Source organism: Hakea prostrata, chromosome 3 (genome assembly GCF_041222555.1).
Source record: "Hakea prostrata isolate BN-2017 chromosome 3, UWA_Hpros_2, whole genome shotgun sequence".
In the NCBI taxonomy this organism is placed as follows: domain Eukaryota; kingdom Viridiplantae; phylum Streptophyta; class Magnoliopsida; order Proteales; family Proteaceae; genus Hakea; species Hakea prostrata.
Window position 1 is genome coordinate 22,425,279 of NC_142602.1, and position 23,580 is coordinate 22,448,858.

General features: G+C 41.1%; 1 protein-coding gene across 2 annotated transcripts; it reads left to right on the forward strand.

Annotated features, from left to right (window-relative positions):
• Positions 1 to 1,011: 1,011 nt before the first annotated feature.
• Positions 1,012 to 23,580, forward strand: LOC149021617 (CwfJ-like family protein / zinc finger (CCCH-type) family protein). 2 transcript variants are annotated; one of them, XM_089149834.1, is made up of 10 exons: positions 1,012 to 1,211; positions 1,306 to 1,579; positions 1,673 to 1,800; positions 1,908 to 2,029; positions 3,427 to 3,544; positions 5,778 to 6,220; positions 6,447 to 6,732; positions 9,328 to 9,424; positions 12,109 to 12,254; positions 23,016 to 23,580. In XM_089149834.1, the coding sequence occupies exons 1-10, from the start codon at positions 1,134 to 1,136 to the stop codon at positions 23,142 to 23,144; spliced, it is 1,821 nt and encodes a 606-aa protein (XP_089005960.1). In that variant the 5' UTR covers positions 1,012 to 1,133; the 3' UTR covers positions 23,145 to 23,580. The 2 variants fall into 2 exon arrangements, with proteins under 2 accessions (XP_089005960.1, XP_089005962.1); XM_089149836.1 differs by lacking the exon at positions 12,109 to 12,254 and having other exon boundaries at positions 23,016 to 23,135.

The following is a 23,580-nucleotide window of genomic DNA, read 5'->3' on the forward strand; positions in this document are numbered from 1 at the left end:
TCTCTCAGTGTTATATATTACGTGTGAGTCCCAAACAAACTAACACCATTAGTTACCATTAAGTATATTCAAATTTCGAACGTGAAAGGACCAAAATGTCATCAGGTTATTTAATACATTGTGTTATTCAATTTTTTCCCCCTTTATATTTATATACTCAACATTTGTTTATTGATCACATTGACCTATTAATAGCAGAGTTATTTTGTTGTAAAAATGAATAGCGTAGTTGACTCTTTGGTTAATAATAGGAGGGTTGCCTCTGTCATGGTAGATGAACTACCCTATATTCTCTTGGTTATCATATATGTTCGTTGGAAACCCTCTATAATTCCCATTCTCCAATTATTGAAAGCAACCTACACATGCACAATTTTAATTTAAGTTGGGTTACTTGGGTAGGCAATATTATTACTTTATTAGTTTGATTTCATATTTCGAGAACATTAAAAATACCCTAGGTGTATATGTCATTTACTATCATAACAGATGGACTTAATTAAATATTTTGTATGGGATCCTTTATACAACAACGAGGATTTTTTCTTCTTCTCGAATTAACCATCATGATAGACCTGTCAAAATAATTTTTAATTTGATGTTCTCAATTATGTAGTATTTTTTGAAATTCAAAATAATAAGAATACAATTCTAAAATTGATACCTGATATGATTTTTTTTTGATTAAATGATATGGTTTTTTTTTTTTTTAATAAATGAGGGCAATATTATGTTTTGATTTATTAATTTTACAATGACAAAATAGACATTAAACATGCAACTATAATGGTCTCGTAACATTGTTAAAAATAAGGGGGCAATAGTAATTTTATAAAGAATAGGGTCATTTTAGTAATTAAGCTATCTTACACGAGGTAAAAATAATTATCCCTATTGTATTTATTTCAGATTATCCTGGCAACAAACCAAAATAAAGCCCGGTCAGTTAAAACAGGTCCGGTCGGTTTGATCGGTTCGGTTTAGGGTTTGAAACCCATGGCAGAAGCTGAACGCGTTGGTTCTGAAACTTGAAAGTTCTCGACAAGCGTCACCCTCCCGCCTTTCATTACCTCTCGCCTCCCGCGCTCGCGCACTGTCTCACTCTCACTCTTGATGCGTTAATTGGAATTATCATGGCAACTGCTCCAAGGATTTTACTATGCGGAGATGTTCTAGGTCGCTTCGATCAGCTTTTCAAGCGAGTCTCATCGGTATCTATTTCTAATCTTCTGTTATCATTTCTAGGGTTTCTTCGTAGATTTTACTCTTTATTGACACTCTCATTTGGTTCGAATTCATTTGAAGTTGAACAAATCAACCGGCCCATTCGATGCCCTTCTCTGCGTGGGACAGTTCTTTGCGGATTCATCTGATCGACTCGATGAGCTCATGGAGTATGTCGAAGGGCGCTCGAAAGTCCCTATCCCAACTTACTTCATCGGTGATTACGGCATTGGTGCTGCAAAGGTCCTCACTGTTGCTTTAAAGAATCCAGAGAATAAAGGTTTCAAGATGGACGGCTTGAAGATAACTGAGGGCTTATACTGGCTTAAAGGAAGTGGGAAATTCAACCTCCATGGTACTCTTTTGTCGATTAACAAGAGTTTGAACTCCCATTTGCGAAGCATCAATGGTTTTCTGTTACGCTGATCTGTTGAACTCGTTCATGTAGGATTATCCGTGTTCTACTTATCGAGCAAGCATTCGTCTGATGGTCAACCATTTGGAACGTATAGTCAAGATGATATTGATGCGTTACGAGCTTTGGCTGAAGAGCCTGGAATAGCTGATCTGTTTCTGACATATCCTTCAATATCTGATCTCCTTTGGCTGTCAAATTTTTATGTTTGCTGGAGTAGGCTTGGTTTCGAAATTTGTTTATACCTTCATTTCCTTGACTGGCTAGCACTAATGAATGGCCTAGTGGAATCTTGAACGGGGCTAATACATCTAAAGCTCCACCTGAGATCTTGGATTCGGCTGGTACTGATGCCACTGTATCAGAGCTAGTTGCTGAGATCAAACCTCGGTATGTGATGGTTGTTGTTTTCTTGATAATCAATATGCATGCAAATAGCTGTTGCAATTGAAGTTGCTAAACATTGTTTGTTGTTTCTTCCTCCCTGTTGACTATTATGTGAATGCTCACTCAAATCTGAAATGATTATTACCAATGACACCACAAGGAAAGTATGGGAGTGCGGGTGTTTCTATTCATGTTAGTTTATTCAATATTCTTTGATTTGTTAATTCAAATTTTGTGCCAACTAATTTTTTGCTTTCTTTCTTCCATCAAATGAGGGATTCGGGTATTCTATTTTTATGAAACACATACATTACTATTCCTTGTACTACTGACACCTAGGCGTCAACTAGAGTGATTCTTATCCATTATTAGCAGCATATACTTTACTGAAACTTCAATATTCTAATGATTAAGCGGTAACCTAGAATTTTATGAATGGATATCCAGTGGTTATAGGAGAGGAGAAACAAATATAATTCCATACCCAGGTGGAATGTGCAATACTTTTGATTTGTTTACCCACTTTAAATATTAAGGTATTGCCTATTGGTTTTTTTATTTTGTGCAAGTTTGGTGTATAATCTAAGGGCCAGGCTGTCTTGCCAAGTGAATGACAGTATACTATATGTTGATGGAGTAAAAGAGAAGAACCATGAGTGCCACAGTGAATATAAATTTAATGTAGGCAAATAATGGGAGTGGTCATAAGAAAACCTATTCTATTTCCTAATTCTAAGGTCAACAAATGATGTGATGGGCCCTAAGATGTCTATTTTTGCATGGGAATGTTTTGGGGTGTACTTCTTTCCTTTTTTCTAATGTTGCTCTTGTTGTTGCAATTTTAGTTTAGTAATGTTATGTATGAAATGACATTTGGTACCTGGGTTTGAAGAATGACCCGCACAGACGTATTTTGGTGGAAGACCCGAATGATTTGCTTACCTAATTGACACATACACATAACTCTTTTGTAGAGTTTTGTAATGCCATTTGGGCAACTGGTGAGATATCTCCATTGTAATCTTCTTCAATACATAGTGAAAAATCTTCTTTGCTTATAGACATAGCACATCGCATTGGTATGTGAGCCAGTTTGTGTTGCATTGATTTGTTTCCATTCTTGTTCATGATTTATTGTTGTTTGTTTTTAGCAAATTATTTCCTCTTCTTTCTATTCCATACATTGATAATTTATTTTATTTATTTGGGTTGTTAATTTATGGTCAACTTCTTATTATTCTTTGCTTGATTTTACTGGCACTGAACAATAGGTGTAATATTTTCTTCAAATTGTGGTTTGTGTCTTTCCTATGGCTTTTGTTCAAGTCTAAGATGACTGTATTGTCAATGTTCAGGCTGAGACAGTTGTTTCGTGTTTGTAATTGTTGTCTTGTTTGTAGCTATCATATTGCAGGTACTAAAGGTGTGTTTTATGCACGTGAACCATACTCTAATGACAATGCTGTCCATGTAACTCGTTTTGTGGGTCTTGCATCAGTTGGAAATAAGGATAAACAGGTGTGGTTCTTTTCTGACTGATCTAAATGATTTCATCAATTATCTTTGCATTAATTTGGATGTGGTAGTTACCTTATATTCTTATTTTGCAAGATTGATCTTGGTAAGTTGAATGCTAAAGACTTTTTACATATCCATTCTGTTAACTTCAATTTTCTTAACTTGATCTTTCTCGCTGTAGCTTGGAGTCACTCCTAAAAAGAGCGACTTTGGAAGTAGAGCACTTGTGTTTTGTTTCTTCATTGTATGGACTATGGATTGGATTGGGACCTTTGCTATTGATCCTATTTGTACCTGTCAAACTATTCTTATGATACAGAAATGATACAGAATATGAGATAGTCTCCATGGGAATTCAGTCAATTAATGCTAGGACTTGGCTGAATAAGGACAGAAAAAGCTTGCCATTTTGAATATGTAATATGCGTGAACATAAGTGGGAAACTAGGTTTCAAGGTGAGAATAGGGTTATGGTTTAGGAGGAATGATGATAGAGGCTTAGGTAGGAAAGAGTTTTTGGGGTTGGAAAGTGTAATGTTTGGTTGAAAGGTTGGAATATGGTCTGACATGCTGGGACAGAAATTAGAAGGTAAAATGAAAAGTTGTACAATAACTAGGGTATTGCTCTGATTTGGGAATTGATGGCTTGTCAATGTGACAAATTGATGCAAAACCGAAGGCTGGATAGAAGAAGAATAAGAAACAAGATCATAAAAGCATGATTAAATAGACCAGCACTGGACCAGAACAGTTCAAGCAAAGCTCAGTCAGCCCAGCTGGTGATATTGTCTGAGAAGGGTTAAGTGGTGTCAAATTGATAAGGATATTATCAGAGAATCTTCCGAACTCTACTTCTTTGAAGAGCAACCAGTAGTGGTGGGCTTCTCAAATTCACTTGTCAGATGCCTGAAAACTATAGGAGTTGATAGATGAATAGTAGGATAGCAAAACCAAGACCACATCAGGTGAATGCTTCTGTCCAACTTGATAGAGCAAAAGAGGGAATTGAGGAAAGTCATGATGACCTACTTCATCTTTTCCAGTTGATGCGGTTGTTATGTCCAACATGTTTGTTGATCTCAAGTGAAGCTTTGAGGAAAAAAAATCTCATAACACATGCTATAGCAAGAATAGCAAGCAGAACAAATTCGAATAACCTGAGTAAAGTGCAGGAACATTAGATCTTCATTGTAAAAATGAAGGGTCACCTGAAAATTCTAAGACCTATAGAAGCAAGGTAGGAGAGATCAGAAAAGAGGAATAACCCTTAGTGAGAAGAAAATCACCACCTATGGCCTTGAACAACTCTTGGCTTGTTGGTGGGGGTTCTTTGGTATTAGGGTTTGGATCCCAAGGAGGATCTTACCTTGATAACATGTTTTGAATTGTTATTTAGGGAATGGTGGATTGTCAATGTGACAGGCCAGGTTTGTTAGTCGTAGAATAGATTAATGAGTACAACTATAGTAATGCCTTTTGGACAAGTCTGCCCTCATACCCATATTACAACAGGTATAAAAGTGCATGAAGAGGTGAAGGTTAGAAGGAACAAAGCTTGTACAAAATTTGGGTGTTGTTTTTTGGAGTTTAAAGGAGAAAACAACTGTTCCAGAACTTGAAGTACAGAGGCCTATGAATCCAGCCAGCAGTTATGCAAAATTGTTTTTTTTTTTGTTGGGGGGGGGGGGGGGGAGGGGGATTATTTCATTGATTTGTTTTGGGGGGGGGGTTCTGTGCCTACGTATAGATGATTGTTAAGATCCAAATAGAATCTTGTTAGTTGATACTAAAAACATTACAACTTAATAAATACTTAAGTCACTGTATCTAAAGCCATAAAGGAATTGTATTTAACCCATTGAATTCTCATAAAATAAGTTCTCATAAAAACACTTTTTATATAAAGCCCAACGGCCCAAAACCCTGAAAATTATAAAAGTATTGCCAAGTATTGCTGTTCATACAAAATCTACTTCGTCTGAACATTATTTTCAGAACTCTGTTACATTCTTATAATAGGTAATTCAATGACATAAAACCTTGCCCCAAAATTTTACCCTAAGTAGCCAAAAAACCCAAAAATTTCCTGCAACAAGTACATTTGGCTTACAAACTGAAATAATTTGCTGTTGGTTCTACTGTTGAACATTTACTTTATGTCCTGTCTATTTATTGACAGTTGGGTTCTGCTTGTTGGCGTTTTGTAACTTGTGTTAAATATACTTGTTCTCAGAAATTTATTCATGCAATTTCTCCTACTCCAGCCTCTCTCATGTCTGTGGATGAGATCTGTGCAAAGCCACCAGATACCACTGTATCCCCATATGCAGTTGTAGAGAAAACACTTCAGCCTAATGAAACTGAAAAGGGACCAAGTGACGGTGTTTCAGACACGCAATATTGGCGATATGATGTTTCTCAAAAACGGCAAAGACAAGGAAGTGATGGTGAAAGGCTTTGTTTCAAATTTACATCTTCAGGGTCATGTGCACATGGGGAAAAGTGTAACTTTCGGCATGATACTGATGCAAGAGAGCAATATTTGAGAAATGTTTGCTTTGATTTCCTTAACAAAGGAAAATGTGAACGTGGTCCTGATTGCAACTTTAGGCATAGCTTAGCTGATGAGAGTGAGAGCATTTCTCGCAAGAGACAAAGATCTGACAACACTGACAGGTTGGTGTAGTGTGCATCTATCTTTTATTTTTCTATTTTTTATTTATTTTCTCTTTGTTTATTTTTATTGGCTTTATAAAAATTGTAGCATATGATCATTCTTCATTATCTGCTTTGAACTTTGTCTGGGCTATCCATTTCTCCTGATAATGTCCTGAGATTTCTTCCAGTGTATAGAGTTTCAGTATCATTTCACTAATTGTAATAACCTTCAACTGAGTTTCAGGTCAAAAGATTGCTGGTTTTGTTTGTCAAGCCCCAAAGTGGAGTCACATCTCATCTTAAGTGTCGGAGAAAGTTATTACTGCGCTCTAGCTAAAGGTCCACTGAGTCAAGATCATGTGCTAATAATACCAATTGAGCACATGCCTCATACCCTTTCTCTGTCTCCAGAAACCGATGTGGAATTAGTAAGATTGAAAAATGCTTTGAAGAGGTATTTCAACACCCAAGGCAATGATGTAGTTTTCTTTGAGTGGATTTTCAAGCATGGCACTCATGCAAATCTTCAGGTGAAAATTTCCCCCCCCCCTCAGATGTCATGCTATCCTGTAAGGAAATCCTTAGTATCATGACATTTTATAGAACTTGGGAATCTTTCACCACTACATTCACCTAGCGTTTATTTTGTTTCGAGCTTCCTTTTTAATCCTTTTATTGAGCTTTCCCTGTTTTGTAGAATGCCTTACAGGTGCATTAAGTTTAGTAGGGTCTTGAACATAGAAATCAACGTGGGAGAAGAGAAGGATGAAAATGAATCTAATTTGCTTTTGTGGTGTGAAGAGTAATCTACTATGAACTTGTAAATTTTGCTAGGTCAAAATTAGAGTTTTTTGTTAGAAAAGGTTAGGGTTTGGGAGGACCTAAGGTTTGATGATGGGGTTATGCCAAGTGAGTCTAGAGGAATCTAATAGTGAAGGTCTAGTGATGTTTTTGTGGTGCAAGTATGCTGGAATTGAAGTAACAGAAATTAGGTTTAGGTTTCCAGGTTTGGGGGAAGAATAATAGTGGATTCCAAGCATAGTTGTTTAGGCATTGCTAGGCATGATCAAAGCGCCACTTAGGTGTACAAGCTGATCCATAGGGCTTAGGCGGCTACCACCTTATTGTAAGGTGCTTACTCTAGTTTAATTGGTACCCCACCAAAATCTGGGATTTGCTTATGCCAAATATCATTTAAGAAACTGTTTTCATATCTTATATTTCATTTACTTAAGATATCATTTGTAAATTAGAAAATATCCCATATTTTGAATCCAATAGATTTGGTGAAAAAAATAATATCAGAAGGATAAAAGGTCGACTCCCTAGGTATGGTGTATTTATGTTAGAAAAGAAGGGGGGAAAAAGAGGGTGGGGGTGTGTACACTTAAATTGCCTCACCTTGCCACTGCCTTTGTGGGCGCCTTACCGCCTAAGCGCCTTGATTGCCCTAAAATCCCTTTGATCACTTCGACTCTGTGACAGTTATGATTCTGAGGATTTAGCTGAGAATCTTGGGCCAGGGGTTTGGATCAAGTACTCTGAAGGTTGTGGTAAATTGGTAGTTCAATCCGATTATGGTGTGATCTGATGGCTGGAATTTTTTTTTTAGGGTTTGTGAAAAATGTGAATTAAGTTTGGAGATGGGGAAAAGCTATGCTTTAAGGTTTGGAGGATTAGGAGAAGAAAGATTGCAGTTAGGGATGGTTCAACTTACTGAATTGATTATCTATCTCAACACTTCAGCAATGCTCAGATAAAAACTCCAAGTCAATAAATCATGGGCTGAACTATGCCATTATTATTGTATCTATTGTCACTTGTAAAACTTAAACCAAGACTCAAAATAGAATTAGGGCTATAACTAATTCCCAATCATGATGCATTGTCAAATCCTTATTAGGATTATAACTCCAAATAGGAGCCAAATTGAACTACTTGGACAACTTAAGTTCTGGTGTAAGGAGAATCCCTACATCTATTCAAATGATGGCGTAGGTAAATCCTTATACCTGTGAATGGTTTAGACAGCCAAACTACATCAAGTAGATGAATAAAATCACAATTTAGTAACCAAAGTCAAAAGGAATGAGACTTGGGCTACCCCTCTAATGCTGCTTTCATTCTCAAGTGCTAATGGCAGTTATAAGACATCTTTGTTGTTAGATTGAAGACTAGCATTTTGCAAGTGCTTTCAGGGCTAGAAACAAGGGACTGCGGGCCTTTTTTCTTTGAAGTTGCATGGAGGGGGTTTACTGCCATATGACCTCTGCCAAGTCGTTCATGTATACTGCTCCATCACCAGTATGACTTACTGTTGTCACCAATGACAAGAAGAGTCTGGATCAGCTCCCCCGACAGCTTCCCGACCACAAAAAACAGTGGGGCCCATGGTGAAAAACACTTTTTGGAAGAAATAATTTTTCTAAATTTTTTTTTTCACCCGTGGGCCCCACTTTTTTGTGGTTGGGAAGCCGTCGGGGAGCAAAGTGCTCCCCCGACAGGGAGATGATCCCGATCCTAACAAGAATGCTCAGCTGATCAACGAACCTCCACTCCCACAAGAAGGAAGTGGCACAACAAGGCACAATCTATTCCAATCCTCTCTTAGTTCGAAATTTATGTATATCCCACTGATCTTTTATATTGTGTGATACAAACCATGTATGTTGTCCCTAGTAAAATCTACTGCAAATGCCTTCACCTGGCAATGGCCTACATCCTGTGATCTATCGGTACTACTTATCCATGTAACGTGGCCTCCCATCAAATTCTATTTATATAAATATCACCATCATAATTCTGTTCCAGTTGTATAGTTACATACACTAGCGACCTATGTGGTAAGCCCATTGCTATGAGTAATTGTTAATAATTCCTCTTTGAAGAATTCCCTTGATGTCAGAGTGATAGAGCTCTAATCTTTACAAGAGGGCAAATACTAAACTCTCGTTCTTTCTTTTTGTTTGCTCTGCTGCTTGATTCTACTACGGACTCTTAATTGAAGAATGCTTCAAGCTGCCAAATTGGATTCAGGATTTGGGTCACTGGATAATGGGCTTACTTCTCTGACAACATTCTTTCTTTTTATCCATTGGCATTCTGAAAGGTTATTTCTTCTGCAGGTTATTCCCATTCCTTTATCAAAGGCATCTACTGTTCAAGATTGTTTCACTTCAGCTGCTGAAAAGTTAGGATTTGAATTTGGAGTCATGAATTCAAGTAAGTTCTGATGAAAACTTTCATTTTTTTTTTTTTATGTGCAAGTTGTTGTTAGGTTATGATGTTTAAAAGCACTTCATATCTGCTATTGTGGCATTTAGCAGTTTATGATATGTCACAATGCCTACTTGCATAGTTCAATTTTCACTCTAAAAGGGTATACACACATATAAAGTATGGCTCCATGGCTGGGTCACACTCTGTGAGGTTTGATGTTCAAGCAAGTAAATATCCTTGAATTGTAATGTGCCATTTGGATTGCAATGTGTTTGGCTTGGCTCTTGGGAGTCCTTGAGAATATGCTATGACTAGTCCAGAATGGGGCATAAAACAAAAGTGGTGGCTATTTTTTGTGTATTACGAAGGATTTTCATTTGGATGCTATATCTGCATCTACAACCTTGTCAATTCCTTGTTTTTTATTGGGTTTACTACTATAGTGACAACTGTAAATTTGTACAGTTGATTTTGATGTAGCTTAAATCATAATAGGTTTCAACACATGGTGTTAATTTTGTTATATATCAAATAAATGGATGCTTCCTCTTCTTTTTACGGGGCACTTTTCGGTTTTTGTACTATTTTTCCAATCATCCTGGAGCTGTGGATGCTGGCTAAAGTATTTCATGTACTGTTGCCTCTAGGGTTGGACCTGATTGTAATGTCTGTCATGTGATATTAGTCTGGATGCTACATGTTGTCTCCTCGTTCATAATTTTTTTTAGTGATACTGTATATAACTAAGCGTTGTTTAGTCTTGTTAGGTTGCAGTGCTCTGTAGGGTACAAATATAGGTGTTAGTGTCCTAAATGTATTCTGTTGTTTTTGGAAGAGCTTTAAATTGCTTCATGTAATGTTGAGCAGATTCCCAACAATCATGTAGTTTCACACTTGAAATAAAAACATTAATTAAATTTAAATAATGACTAATGATAGAAGAGATGTTAACGCTGGAGGAGCTGTGGTATGCAAAACCAGCAAAGTAACAGAAATTTGCATCAAACTACTGAGCATATACCTGATAAGGCCACCAAATCATATTCTACTTAACTTATTAGTCCAAATTTGGAAATACGGACATATTTAGCAGGTTCACCCCGTGCAACCAAGGAAGACATTAAAGGCCTTGTGGTTAGCGATCTGCTAAGACAGCATTCACAACATGACCTTCCTTAGTATAGTGTACAACCGTTTGGGACAGCATTCAAAATGTAGGCACTGATCCACAGGGAGAAGCATGTGGTTCATTGGTAGTATCTAAGAGTCTTATCATTAGGAATAATAATAAAATTCGTTAGAGCACATACTTCACAAATGGACTTGAATTTCATATTGGCAATTTTATTCCATTTGCCCTTCACATAGAGTTGTAGAAGTGGATTTTTTTAGTATTATATTTTCAAAGTAACAGTATCCTTTGGCAAAAGCTTCTTGATGGGCAGGCCTAGAAAATTTGGTGGACGAACACACTTAATTGTACAACATGAATGGGTGATTCAGCCTTTCTGAGTCTTCTAACTGTTGGATATGGTAGGGTGTTGTTTGGATTGACTATTTTTAAAATCCAGCCCCACAGTTTAATCATGACTTTCTTAGGTTGTGCAGGAATCCCTTGGTTCTCCTTAATTTTCAAAGTTTTAGTTGCTGCTGATGTGGTTTAACTACTGTTGATGCAGATCCAGCACCAGTTAGACCTTTTCCCCTTTGAAATCAACCTCTGGTTGGTGGATATGGGTTTTGGGCCTATGGGCCTAAAAGATGATTGTCTATGTTCGATAGGGAAGTAATTTGTTAAGGATTTCAATTAGTATAATTATGTAAATTCTGCCCAACTTAAGTTATAAAGGCTAGAATATTTTTCTCGTGCTTTGTTCCAGTTTTTAAGCGTCCAAGTCTTAAGTTTTTTAGGAGGACTTGGTATGGTAGGTTTTCAAGTTCTATTTCTTTTAGTAGTTTATTCCTATTCCTTTTATGAGTTGTGGGGCTGATAGAAGCCTGTTTATACCCTCTTGAGGGTAGAATAGGTACAGGACAAATATCTTGAACAGTGAAGTGAGAGGTGCAGTGCAGCGCAGCAGCTTCGAGAGTTGTTCTCAAAATTTGATGGGTAAAAAGGAGGCCTCAGATGCTCATATCTGAGTTCTAAACTGCATTATGGAGCCCGCCCTAACTGACTCAATTACAAAGCACACCCTCTCTAAACAACATGGAGAGGGGTGAGGTCCAAATTACAGTTACAAAACTTAGAAGACAAGCTACTAGATTCACTTATTTAACCACTGCTTCAAAACAGCTATGGACCAGTTCAATTTAAAACACAAAATTATAAATTTGAAACCAAATATGAGGATGTACTAGAAAACTAAACAAGTACTTTGGTTTCTTCTGATGATGAGTGTTAGTCTTCAGATCTGCATCAGAAAATTCTTTTTTAGTGTTAATAGATAGAAGGTGGGCTTATGCTGATTCAAACTGAAAAAAAAAATATGACGATATTTTCATTAGCCTTATGCTCAATATGTGGACCATTAAGAGGATATAACCATTTCAGTTGATGTGGTTCGGGTAATGTAATTATTTGAGGCTAAGGTGGTTTGGGTAATGTAATTCTTTGGGTTGTTTCTGTTATGGCTTCTAAAATGCTTACACCCCTTATATTTCTCATAAGTTCATATTGATTGCAGATGGTAATTTTTCTGAAGGAAGAGAACTACTTAGGTCACAATTTGATGGAAAATTGAGTTTCTTCGTTGTAGAACTTCCAGATGGTACAATTCTATCACATTCTGTCAAGGATAGGGAGAAATTCCCAGTCCAATTTGGGCGTGAGGTAAAGAGCATGATTTTTTTTTGTGGGGGGTGTGGGGTGTGCAAGATAGGGTTCTAGTTCACAGTCTGTCAGGGTTCTATAATAAACTTGATCTGCATTTTCTTATTTTTCTTGGGTTCTGCTTGAAACTGCAAAATAGAATTCTAGTTTCTAAATTGTAAGTGCTGAAAAATATTATTGCAGTTCATAGTCGACGGGAATTTCTTACCATGTATTATCAAAAAGTGTTAGGCCCCAGGATCATACTATCTTGGGGGGGGGGGGGGGAGGATTAGTATGGTTAGGGGATTATAAATAGGGGAGAATTGAGAATATAGGGCATCGAATATATATATGTGAGTTGTTTTTGGGCAGCATTGAATGCTGTGGGGGTGATTGGCAACGTTATCTGGTTAATGGTGCTGTTCACCCCACAACGTTCAATGCCTGCCCCCAGCCATAGGCTGCCCAAAAACCACTTGCATATACATTCGATGGCCTCTCCTCATGTTGAGAAACAGGATGTTGGTAGAATGTCTTGAATCATTAGTGCGATCCCAAGCCCTTTATTTATAATGAAGTGGAAAGAACACTATTACATAATTACCCTTACTTGGGTAACAAGAAATAGAAAAATATACGAACTAAAACTCCTAATAGAACTCAACCAACACTCCCCCTCAAGTTGAGACATAGATGTTAGTAATGCCCAACTTGGTTAGAATATGAAGGAAATTTCCTTCCTTCAAACCCTTAGTAAAAATATCTACCACTTTGTCTCCAAATCTCACAAAAAGCATACAGATCAGCCCTTGTTCCAGCTTTCCTTTGACAAAAAATCTATCAATTTCAATGTGCTTAGTTCGATCATGTTGCACAGGATTATTGGCAATACTAATGGTAGCCTTGTTGTCACAATACAACATCATAGGATTTGGAACTTGAATTCCAATATCTTCTAGCAGGTCTTTCAACCATAGCAGCTCACAAACTCCACGAACCATAGCTTTATATTCAACTTTTGTACTAGATAAATGCTACCACATTCTGTTGCTTACTCCTCTAGGTGACTAGATTACCTCTATCAAAGGTGCAGTAACCTGAAATTGACTTCCTATCAGGAGATCCAACCCAGTTAGCATCAGTGTAAGCTTCTACCTTTAGGCTATTGGTGGGTGACAAAAGTATTCCTATTTTAGGAGTTCCCTTTTAAGTACTGGAATATTCTGGTAACAACCTTCATATGGATTATCCATGAATTGGCTTACTATTCCTACGCATAAGCAATGTCTGGCCTGGTATGGGACAAGTAAATAAGCTTTTTTACCAGCCTTTAATATCTTCTTTTATCCACTGGTTCTCCTTAAGTTTAGCTCCAGCCTCAATAGGGGTATCAAATGCTTTACACGCCAACATTCTCACTTCTGATAATAAATCTATAACATATTTCTTCTGGGATAGGTATATACCTTTCTTTAATCGAGCCACCTCAATTCCTAGGAAGTATTGTAACTTCCTTAGGTCCTTAATCTCAATTTGCTAAGAAAGTCCTTCAACCTTTGTGTTTCATCACCATTATTTCTTGTGATGACAATATCGTCCACATAAACAATGAGAAGTGTGATATTGACATTTGACTTCTTGACAAACAGTGTATGATCAACATTGCTCTACTTGTACCCAATAGAGGTTATTGCCTTATGGAGGCTCCAAACCAACATCTAGGAGACTACTTCAACCCATTAATTGACCTCTTCAACCGACAAACTTTCCCAGCAATGTTGTCATTAGAGAAACCATGTGGGATCTTCATATAGACTTCCTATTCCAACTCTCCATGTAAAAAGACATTCTTTACATTTAGTTGGTGCATGTTCTAGTCTTTGTTCACAGCCACAGATAATAGAACTCTAACTGAGTTCAATTTTGCAACATGGGCAAAAGTCTCTTAATAATCAACCCCATAGGTTTGGGTAAACCCCTTTGCAACTAGTCTAGCCTTCAACCTGTTGACCGATCCATCCATATTCTGTTTAACCACAAACACTGATTTACAGCCCACGGGTTTGTTTCCTTGAGGAAGCGCAACCAGCTTCCAAGCATCATTTTTCTTCATTGCCTGCATTTCCTCTATCATAGTTGTCTTCCATCTCTTATTAGCATATGCTTCATGCCAACTTTTAGGAATAGAAACAGATGATAGAGAGGATATAAAAGAATAGTAAGAGTCAGATAAAGAGTCATAAGAAACATATTTTGCTATGGGATGTTTAATACAAGATCTAGTTCCTTTTCTAATAACAATAGGAATATCAAAAGAAGGTACCTCAAGGAGAACAGTAGAATCTGATTTTAGAGCAAGAGACTAAAGTGATAACATGTCACCTTTGTTTTTCTGCTTTGGCTGATTGTAATTTTTCCTCTGATAATTTTGCATCTCCTTATTTTGGTCAATATTGTTTAGAAAGACCTCAATGGTGTGCCTCACAAGAGTGGTCTTCCCTTGACTAGGTTCTTTAAATGGTTTAGAAAATGGTGGGGGAGAACTAGAGTCTTCCGGTATACTGGTTGAAGTCTCCCCCTGGTCAAACTCTTTTTGGGGGGGGGGGGGTGGGGGGGGGGGGGGGGGGGGGGGGGCCCCCCCCCCGGGCCCCCCCGGGGGGGGGGGGGGGGAAAAAAGGGGGGGGGGGGGGGGGGGCGGGGGGGGGAGGGGGGGGGGGGCTTTAAGGCCCGGAAAAGGGCCCCAGGCAGCAACGAAACACAAGGCGGAAGGGGGAGGGGAACAAAGAGGAAAAGAAAAGACCCACAGAAACCAACGAGACAGAAAAGAACGACCCCACAAAAGGGAGGGACCGACAAAGCAACGGAGCAAGCGGCTGAGCCAAGCTCACCCTCGGGGTTAGGGACTGGCAAGAAAGGCAGGGGACGGGGCAGCATAACTAAGGCCGTGCATTGTGGTAGAGCTCGGTTGGGGTGTCAGCGTGTGGGAACCGGCGAGCGAGCGGCGCAATGGGCACAGAGGGCTAAACCGGGGGGGAGACCACACACCAAGGATGGCGAGGGCAAGGAGAGCGGAAGTTAGGCAACTGGAGCGCACGCGGGGGGGGCGGGGAGGCAAGGGAACGCCGACGTGGGGGCAAAGGACCGGGCCGATGGCGGATGGACGAGCCAGGAGTCATGGGGCCCACACCAGGGCAAAACAACAACAAGGATGCCCAAACCCAAGTGGTGGAAAGGAGGGGGGAAGCCGGGCAGAGGAGTAGAGAGGAGCACGGCGGGAGAACCACGATGGGGGAGTGTGTGGCGGAGCACCAAGGGGGAGGGCCAAAGCCAAGGCACGAGGGAACAAGAGATGCTCGGGAGGTGACAACTTCCAGGCACATGGAGCGGAGAGGCTACGCGTGGAGGACGAGCTACCAAGACAAGACGGAACCACCCACGAGACGCAGCCAGGTGGAGACGAAGGACAAGACATGCAAAGAGGACGTGCACCATAGACACATGGGAAGACTTCAAGAAAGAGCTTAAGAAACAATTTTATCGGAGAATGCGCACTGGCGAAGAACACAAGAGGCAAAGCACACGGGGCGATTCGAGACTACGGAAGGAGTTCTCAACACATGTTGGAGGTCAGTATGACGAAGAGGAACCCGACTCATGGATGGGCTCCAAAATGGGTCGCAAGAGCTACAACGCGAGGGACAAGATCTTGCTACGGCAAGCGGCGGGGAGTCCTTAAAGAGTTTGAAGGGACGAGCTAAGGCCAAGAAGAGCAATAATGGCAAGGTGGGGGAGAGAAGGGGTCAAGACCGACCACACAAGGGAAGGCACAAACAAGTCTCTTCGAACAAGGAGGGGGCAAGCAAGAAAAGAAGAAGAAATTCCAGCCCAAAGACAAGTGCTCCTTTGTGATGGACCACATTGGGCTAGGGATTGCCAAAACGGAAGGCCCTAAGTGCACACCGAAGATAATGGTGAAGAGGAGGCGCACGTGGGATCGTGCAGCAGCTTGGTGCCATAAGGCCAAGGGGGACAAAGCTCCTACATCGCCAAAGGGGTTGATGTACGTGGAGGCGCGTATCAACGGCAAGGTGGTAAGGGCCATGGTTGATACGGGGGCAACACACAACTTTGTCTCGACGGAGGAGGCAAAGCGTTTGGGGCTCAAGATGAGCAAGGAAAGAGGGAGCCTTAAAGCAGTCAACTCGAAGGCACGCCCTATTGAGGGAGTTGCCAAGGGAGTCGAGATGACGATTGGAGCATGGAAAGGCTCCGTGGATTTGTCGTGTGACAATGGATGACTTCGAATTGGTGCTTGGCATGGAATTCATGAGACGGGTCAAGGCCGTACCCATGCCATTCATAAGCAAGGTGTGCATCATGGAGGAAGGAGCACCATGTATGGTCCCGACGGTACAAGGGACTAAGGAGGGGCCAAAACTTCTTTCGGCCATGCAGCTGGAGAAGGGAGTCAAAAAGGGGCAGGTCACATATTTGGCGGCACTCTTGGAAGACAAGGAGGATGTCTCCAAGACGGCATTACCGAAGGAGATCCAGAGAACTCTAAAGGAGTTCAAGGACGTGATGCCCCCGGAGCTACCCAAAAGACTACCACCAATGAGGGAGGTGGATCATGCAATTGAGTTGGAGCCGGGTGCCAAACCACCAGCAATGGCACCATATAGGATGTCCCCGCCGGAGTTGGAGGAACTAAGGAAGCAACTCAAGGAGCTATTGGATGCAGGCTACATCCGACCGTCGAAGGCACCATATGGCGCACCAGTGTTGTTCCAACGAAAGCATGACGGGTCGTTAAGGCTATGCATCGACTACAGGGCACTCAACAAGGTAACTATCAAAAACAAATATCCCATTCCTTTGATTGATGATCTCTTTGATAGGCTTGGCGGTGCAAGATACTTCACCAAGCTAGACTTGCGGTCCGGGTATTACCAAGTCCGCATCGCGGAGGGTGACGAACCGAAGACTACTTGCGTGACGCGATATGGGGCATACGAGTTCTTAGTAATGCCCTTTGGCCTCACCAATGCACCAGCCACATTTTGCACCCTCATGAACAAGATATTTCACCCTTACCTTGACAAGTTCGTGGTCGTGTACTTGGATGACATCGTCATCTATAGTAACACATTGGAGGAACATGCACAACATCTAAGGTTGGTTCTTCAAACCCTAAAGGAGAACCAACTATATGTGAAGAAAGAGAAGTGCGACTCGCACAAGAAGAGGTGATGTTCCTAGGTCATAAAGTAGGGGGCGGAATGTTGAGAATGGACGGGAGCAAGGTGAAAGCAATTCGGGAATGGGAGGCACCTACTAAGGTTGGCGAGTTGAGGTCTTTTCTAGGCCTTATAAACTACTACCGAAGGTTCATTGCAGGATACTCCAAGAGGGCAGCTCCACTCACAGATCTACTAAAGAAGAACAAGGCGTGGGAGTGGTCCGACGCTTGTCAAGACGCCTTTGATGATTTAAAGAAGGCGGTAATGGAAGAACCGGTGCTTGCATTGCCGGACTATGGCAAACCGTTCGAGGTACATACGGATGCGTCCGACTTTGCAATTGGAGGGGTGTTAATGCAAGAAAGACACCCTATTGCATATGAGAGTCGCAAGCTCAACGAGACGAGCGGCGCTATACGGTGCACGAGAAGGAGATGACCGCTGTGGTGCATTGTCTAAGGACATGGCGACACTATTTGTTGGGATCGAGGTTCGTGGTAAAGACGGATAATGTGGCTACGAGTTACTTCCAAACCCAAAAGAAGTTGAGTCCGAAGCAAGCTAGGTGGCAAGATTTCCTAGCGGAATTTGACTCACCGAGTATAAACCCGGAAAGCAAACGAGGTGGGAGCACTAAGTCGAAAGGCGGAGTTGGCACCTAGCCAACCGGAAGGAGAAGTGTTGAGCCTTATCAAGGGAGGATACGAGCATGACCCAATGGCTAAGGGCGCTCACCCAGCCAAGGAAGGCAAAACAAGGGGTTTGGGAAGAGGATGGTGTCTCATGCCAAGAAGAAGAGGATCTTTGTCCAAGTGGAACAACCCGAGGAAGAACCATTCGTGAATGCCACGACACCAAGTGGGCTGGTCATCCAGGGCAAAGAGACCGGCATGTTGGAAGCGACACATGGCCGGATGAGGGATGATGTGAGGCTAGAAGGACTGCGGGCCAACAAGACAAGGGGAACAACATCCACCACGGGGGTGGAACAGCCACACCAAGTCGGCGGGAGAGTGTCAGGACAGGCTCCAAGCGAAGGATGTGGGTCAATCATGGTGGTGGTAGATCGGCTACCAAAATGGCACGTTGGGCAGCACCAGGATTGCACACGGAAGAAGCAGCTAGGCTATTCCTAAAGAATGTGGTCAAGTATGGGGGGACAATCAACACGGAGGACGCCGGGAGGGGGGAATGCAGTGGGGAACAGCGGACGACAAGCCACCCCAAACGGAGGACAGACCGAACGGTCAACAACACGGAGCAACGAGGCACGGAGTGCCAACCAGCGAGATGGGCCAAGGCGAGGGCCGGCAACAACCCAAAGAAGCGAGGCCACCAACCAAAGCCCAGAGATGCCAGGCAACAACCGAACACCACACACATAGTGAGGGAACGGGAAAGAGCCCCGCACAAGCGCCAAGGAGTGGCGAGAAAGGTGGAGTGGCAAGTCACAGACAAAGCCACGAAGAAGATGAAGAAGTGGGCCGACATAGAAGACGACACGCAAACCGCAAAGGGGACAGGCAGGTGAAGTACACCCCAACAACAAGTCCGCGAAAGGGCACAAAGGACGGCGGGAGAAGGGCCGTCAAAACGTGAAGAAAGTGGGTAAGGTCACCAACTAGACCTCCCACCAAAGCCAAGACACCCGCCCAGCAAGATGTGAAGCCACCAAGGAGATGCGGAGGACCAGTCGGGGACTCACAAGGGCACCACAAGCAAACAACATCCAGACAAGGAGGCGGAACAAAATGGCGGATCGAGAAGCGCAAACGGGGGGCCCGAGTCGAGAGTATTGGTGAAGTGGAAGGGAGCCGAGAGCGAAGCAAGTGGGAACCGAAAACGAGGGCGCCAAGAAATATAAGGAGGTTCCACGATGAAAACACGACGAGGACGCGACGGAATAGGTGGGGGAGAATGACAAGAAATCATAGGCCCAATGGTATAATATTCAGGGCCACACAGGGAGCCAACAGAAATAACACAATGGGCACACAGCCAATCAGAAGGGAGGGAGATTCAGAGGAATTACATCTATAAAGTATCTTGCCAGAAATATCCCTAGAAATACAGACCCAAGAAACCAACCATTAGATCAGACACTGACAAACAAACCATATGTATCCACCCACCTATAAATAAGGGAGGGACATTGTACAAAGCATCAAACAAGTGAGCAATACAAGTTTCGGTCTCTTGAGCAAGTTTTACCTCAGGGGTTTAGGGACTTAGTGCAAGAAAGTGCTAAGTGCGGACGGTTGGCTAGTCAATAGATGCCGGTTCTTCTTTTCAGCAACCCCATTCTGGATAGCTGTATCAACAGAACTACTTTGGTGTATTATGCCAGAGTCAGAAAGATATCTCTGAAATTCAAGATCAATATACTTCGTGCTATTGTCACTGCAAAGGATCTTCACAGTGGCATTAAATTGAGTTTTAATTATATTATGAAAATCACAAAAAAGCAATGAAAAACCCCTTTTTTTTTTTTTTTTTTTTTGTTTTAAAAGATAAATCTATGTAGAATGAGAGTGACAATCAACAAATGTAACAGTATATAACCAGTAATAGACACACGTCGGCAAGGACCCTATACATCAATATGAATTAGCACAAATGAATAAATTTTCTATTACGAAGAGAAGGTAAATAAGAATGAGTTTGCTTTACAAAAATGTAGGCATCACAAAAAAAAAATTGTCCTTATTACAAGAGGAAACTAAATCAAGAAATACTTTCTTAAGAGTTCTTATTGCCACTAATGAAGGTCTGGCATTACTGAATGGATTTGATGAGATGATGCAGCCACAACATAAGTAGATCCTCCAACTGGCTCTAGCATATAGCATATAAAAGTCCATTGTTTAGTTTACCACGTTCAATCTCATTCCCCGTCTCCAGATCCTGGAAGACATAGTAAGATAAAAAAAATGTCACTTTACAACTCAAGTCATGTGTAAGACTGTTAATAGATTACAAGTTAGTAGAGAAAGAACATATAAAACTTTAGATAAAGAAAGTGATGGAGAGTGCTGAATGGTCCCCTTTCCAGCAATTGAAGAATAAGAGCTATCAGCAATTCGAACTTTATCTTTCCCCGAAGTTGGAGAATAATGTAAGGAAAAAAAGGATGAACCTGTCACATGATCTGTGGTTCTTGTATCAATGATCTAAGGAGTAGAAACCGAAGAAACATGGAAGCTTGTAAAAGTTTTATCTAAAAGTAGTAAGGTAGGAATTTGTATGGGTAGTGGAAGAAGCTAGTAGAGGCTGCGCCAGTAGTAGAAGATTGCATAATACGTTGCAGAGTAGCTAATTCTTCCTGTGAAAAGCCAATGTTAGCAGAGGGTGTTGGGGGAACAGTCTCAGAAAGATTAGCCTTCGGTTTTTCCCTTCGTTGTGCCCTTTTCTGCTCAAAATTAGCAGGCTTCACATGGAGTTTCTAATAGTTGGCCTTGGTATAATATGGTTTGTGATAGTGCTCACGCTTTACAATCTCCTTAGTTGAATTAGATTTGGTGCTAACAAACTGTGGGGCTGATTTCTCCACAATATGAGCATAAAGCATAGCTAATCGATGGCTTTCCTGAAACTGAATAAGGGCATAAGACTGTTCAAGTGTAGGAAAGGGAGAACGGCTCAATACTTGTACTCGTATTTACCAAGTGATAGGTATCCACGGGCAATATTTGGATGCATGGATTCAAAAGGAATGACATGATAAGGGAGTCATTCGAGATCAATTTATCTTGAGTAACACCTATGGTGGTAGGTTTAATAGTGGTGTCCATAATGTGTCCTACAAGTCTTCTTTTGGCAATAGTCAGGTTTGCAGATCGAGACCAAATCAAATAATTGGTTCCATCAAATCATACTGAAAGAGGAGGAAGAGTGGGATAATGTTCGGACCTAATGAGAGCAGTAGTACTATTGGTGGTTATCATGTCAAAAAACTGTCTGCAGTTCTTTAGTCATCACCCTTTTGAAACAACTAAGACGTCGTAGAATGGTATAGCTCGCTTGACCACCCGAACAAATCTAAGGGTTTATAGGATTAAAGGGTTCACAGGGCAAGAAATAACCCCCTTTTTTTGGGGTGGTGGTGGTGAGGGGTAGAATGCAAATAACAGAAGCTGATGGGCTAATGGGTTATTACAGGTTAAACAGAGGCTTATAAGGTAAAAAACTGAAATCTTCATGTATGGACTGTATGGTTCAAGTAAAGGTTGCATCGTCCTTGAGTTTAGGTAAAGGTGCAGAAAAAGGAGATCGTGGCCTATGTAGGTCTTGAAAAGTGATGGAGCTCAAGAAGAGGAGTAAGGTGAACAAAAGGTGGAAGCAGGGTCAATGGCCTTGGTCTTTTTCCCCCCTCTCTCCTCTCCCTTTTGGTTGATGGTGGAAGCAGGGTTGGGTGAAGGTTTCTAAGATAGGTGTGGGACAGTTTGGGTAATCCTAGAGGTCTTAGCGATGGCTTTTGGAACAATTGCAGGTATGGGCAAGGCCTTCTAAAGTAGTTGCAGATGAAGAGAGGTCTCGGCGATGGCTTCTGGAACAATTGCAGGTTTGGGTGATGCCTTCTGGAGCAGTTGTAGGTGAAGGGAAGTCTCGGCAATGGCTTCTGGAAAAGTTGCAGGTCTGGACGATGGAGTAGTTGCAACGGCGGTGGAGGTAGGTCTTTATCAGCGAGAGAGATTGAGATTTTCTTTTCCTCCCCCCCCCCCCCCCCCCCCTTTCTTTCTTCTCTTCCCTAATCAAACTTAGGCTTTTATACCATGTTTAGAAACATGATGTTGGTAGAATGGCTTGAATCATCAGTGTGATCCCATGACCTTTATTTATAGCGAAGTGGAAAGAACAATATTACATAAATACCCTTACCTGAGTAACAAAAAATGGAAAACATACGAACTAAAACTCCTAATAAACTTGAACTCCTAATAGAACTCAACCAACACCTCTCAATTCCCCCCTATTTATAATCCCCTAAAAATACCAATCCTCTCTCTCCTCCACATGGTATGATCCTGGGGCCCTAACAAAAAGGTTTTGCATAAACTTGTGATGAAATTTAATTTGAACATGTCTAGAATATGAAGCCAATTATGTTTTGGGATATAACTTGAATTCAGAATATTGCCTAGAAAGAAACGTGTTCCCCACTTGTGTCAGATTCTGATGTTAGCATATTTATTACTGTGGCATTGACCGATTAGGTGTTGGTCCTTCCCTCTGCATGTGTTCCATGTATAAAGGTGTACCCATATCTTGTTTTACTTGTTTGGCATTTTTAAGGTTAGACGAAACTAGGAACTGCTACAATCTTGTCTTTAGGCTGATTTATTTGCTTGCTTAAAAATGTGGATATGGTTAATTTGATGAAATTTCTTTGGTTTAGAAATATGATAAAAATAGAGAGCATGCTGAATTGCTGATGTATCAATCACTTCATTGAGTCCTCTCAAGGATCTAGTCTTCATTGGCTATTTATTAATTGAATATTCAGTTAGGCAGTTTGTAATACCTATTAGATGTTGTGCAGGTTCTTGCTGGTTTGTTGAATGTAATGGATAAGGCAGATTGGAGGAATTGTAAACTTAGCAAAGAAGATGAAGTGAAGATGGTAGGAGGTTTCAAGAAGCGTTTTGAGAAATTTGATCCAAATTCTTGATGTTGTCATGGTTGGTGAAATTGCTCTTCTCGGCCACCTGTTTTCCAAAAGAAGACTGGCGTTTGTCATGGAGGTTGCTCCTCGTGAATCCTTGTTTAGTGGCTAGCTTTCTGTTAGATGAATTGTGTAACTTTAGTTAGTACTTGAAAGGAATTAACAAGTAGTGTCCAGTAGCTGAACTGGGACATGATTTTAGATTCACGTAGCCATTGTGATGTGAGGTTTCACCATGGTGGGTGGTGACGATGAGTGGTCATGTGAGAGGGTCCTCCTTCAGCATTGGTGTTCCCCAATGAAAGTCCTTTTTGGCCATAGAATTTATCGTTTCTACTATAAAGATGGTAGGATGGCACCAAGACGTGGTTTGTGTCTTGACTCATCTTTCACTTGTCACCATTTTAAGCGGCTCTTTATTTTCCAGGGTTTTGTTTTGGGG